Raw genomic sequence first — 2,234 nt, 5'->3', positions numbered from 1 at the left:
CCGGCGGTGCGTGCCCGTGCGCGGCTCAGGGGGGGGGGGGGGGCCTTTCTCTTTCCTCGCGCCCGGCTGGCTGGCCATCTGACCGAGACGCCCCACCGGTCATGGCCGGGCCGGCTGGCGCATGCGCGCACGGTCCCGGGCCCGGGCCACACCCTGCGCCGGCCTCCCTCGCAGCCGCACCGAAGAAGGTCCGGGTCCTGCTGCGGCATGTCTTCCCGGAGCACGAGCCGCTGCTCGGTCGGTCGGTGGGCTTCACGGTGAAGGCGGTGGAGAATCCGGTGCACTACCTGCGCGTTCTCGAGGCGCTGGAGCGCTTTGCCCAGGGGGACGAGCTGGACGACAGCATCACCAAGCACTTGCTGGGACGCAAACTGGTGGCCAGGAACGAGGATGCGGAAGAATGGTGGCCGAGCATGTGGAGTGGTTTCCAGCCTCTGCACATGGCCGATGACTTCCACGCGCCGGGCATCAGCCGGCCCAACGCCTCCCAGCTGCGGGTCATGCAGGCGGCCGTCGGGCAGCCCTTCAGCCTGATCCAGGGCCCGCCGGGCACCGGCAAGACGGCCACCATCGCCAACCTGGTGTACTTCTTCCGGTCCGAGGGCCTGCGGGTGCTGCTGTCGGCCCCGTCGAATGTGGCCGTGTCCAACCTCTGCGGCCGGGTGTCGGCCTCCGGGCTGGACGTCCTGTGGATGGAGAGCGAAGCGCGGGAGTTTGTCAGCTCCCCGTACAAGCACCTGACCTTCCTGGAGAAGGTGCGCTCGGCCGACCCGGGGGTCTGGCGCGGGGCGGGGTGGGGGTGGGGGGGCAGCAATCCCTCGGGGCCCGCGAGCGTGAGGGCGGCAAGCGGGCAAGCGCGCCTCCTGGGCCGCCGGGCAGGATGCGCTCACTGACACTGGGGCCATGCTTCGCGGTGCGCCACTGCGCCCTGCCTCGGGGCCGGGCCGGCCATCCCCCAGGCCAAGGCGGCCTTCCCCAAGGCCCGGGCCATTCTGGCCAACCGGCAGCGGCCCTCGTACCACGAAGACAGCAAGGAAACATACGCGGATACCAAGTACCTCCAGCAGCTGCGGGAGTATTACCTCCGGGTACGTGCTCCGGGACGTGGGCGCGACCGGCCGGCCGGCCGTAGCGGGCCGGGCTGCTCTGCCCGTGGCTAACCCCCCCCCTCCCCTCCCTCGCCCGCCCGTTCCCGGGCCATGACGCCGGCCGGGATGGACGCAGAATGCCGCCATCGTGGCGGCCACCCTCTCCTCGTCGGCCGCCTTCGCGAACAAGTACGACGTGGTCATCATCGATGAGGCCACCCAGTCGACCGACCCGGAGGCGCTGGTGGCCCTGCTGCACGGGCCCTCGCGGGTCATCATGGTGGGCGACCACATGCAGCTGGGCCCGGTGGTCATGAGCGACCAGGCCGTGGCGGCCGGGCTGAACCGGTCGCTCTTCGAGCGGCTCATCCGCATGGGGGGCAAGCCCCTGCGCCTGGACATCCAGTACCGCATGCACCCGGCCATCTCGGCCTTCCCGGCGGCGACCTTCTACGAGGGGACCCTGCAGGACGGGGTGACGGCGGCGGAGCGCCACAAGCCGGGGCTGAAGTTCTCCTGGCCCGACCCGCGCAAGCCGCTGATGTTCTACGCGGACACCGGCACCGAGACCACTTCCTGGTCGAAGGTGTCCTTCCTGAACCGGTCCGAGGCCCGGAAGGTGATCCAGGTGCTGGGACTCTTCCTGCAGCAGGGCATCAAGCCGGAGGACATCGGCGTCATTTCGCCGTACGATGCCCAGTGCCAGTACATCCGCGAGGCCCTCGCCCAGCAGGACACCCAGCTGGCCCGGGCCTGCAAGCAGGTGGACGTGGCCAGCGTCGACTCCTTCCAGGGGTCCGAGCGGGACATTATCATCCTGTCGACCGTGCGCAGCCGGAGCGTGGGCTTCCTGTCGGACGCGCGCCGGCTGAACGTGGCCATCACGCGCGCGCGCTTCGGCCTGGTCATCGTCGGCAATGTCGGCCTGCTGAGCCGGGTGCGCCAGCTGGCTCGGGCTTGGGCATGGGCATGGGGGGGATGTGCTTGTTCGCTGGTCGAGTTCTGACGCGTGATTGCTTTCCCGGTGGGGCCCATGGCCGGCGCAGGACCCCCTGTGGGCATCGCTGATCGGCCACTTCCGCCAGCAGGGCCTCCTGTACACGGGGACCCTCGGCCCGTCGGCCGTCGGCGCCTCGAGCGAGTCGG

General features: G+C 70.6%; 1 protein-coding gene across 1 annotated transcript; it reads left to right on the top strand.

The window, feature by feature from the left end:
• Positions 1-101: 101 nt before the first annotated feature.
• On the top strand, positions 102-2,094 carry H696_05437 (hypothetical protein; the record flags this gene model as incomplete). Its single annotated transcript, XM_009499271.1, has 3 exons — positions 102-755; positions 960-1,088; positions 1,225-2,094. The coding sequence occupies 3 exons, from the start codon at positions 102-104 to the stop codon at positions 2,092-2,094; spliced, it is 1,653 nt and encodes a 550-aa protein (XP_009497546.1).
• Positions 2,095-2,234: the final 140 nt, after the last annotated feature.

This window comes from Fonticula alba, assembly GCF_000388065.1.
Source record: "Fonticula alba strain ATCC 38817 unplaced genomic scaffold supercont2.11, whole genome shotgun sequence".
Taxonomy (NCBI): Eukaryota; order Rotosphaerida; family Fonticulaceae; genus Fonticula; species Fonticula alba.
Note: the sequence above shows the minus strand (reverse complement) of the source record. Positions and strands in the feature narration are given on the sequence as shown.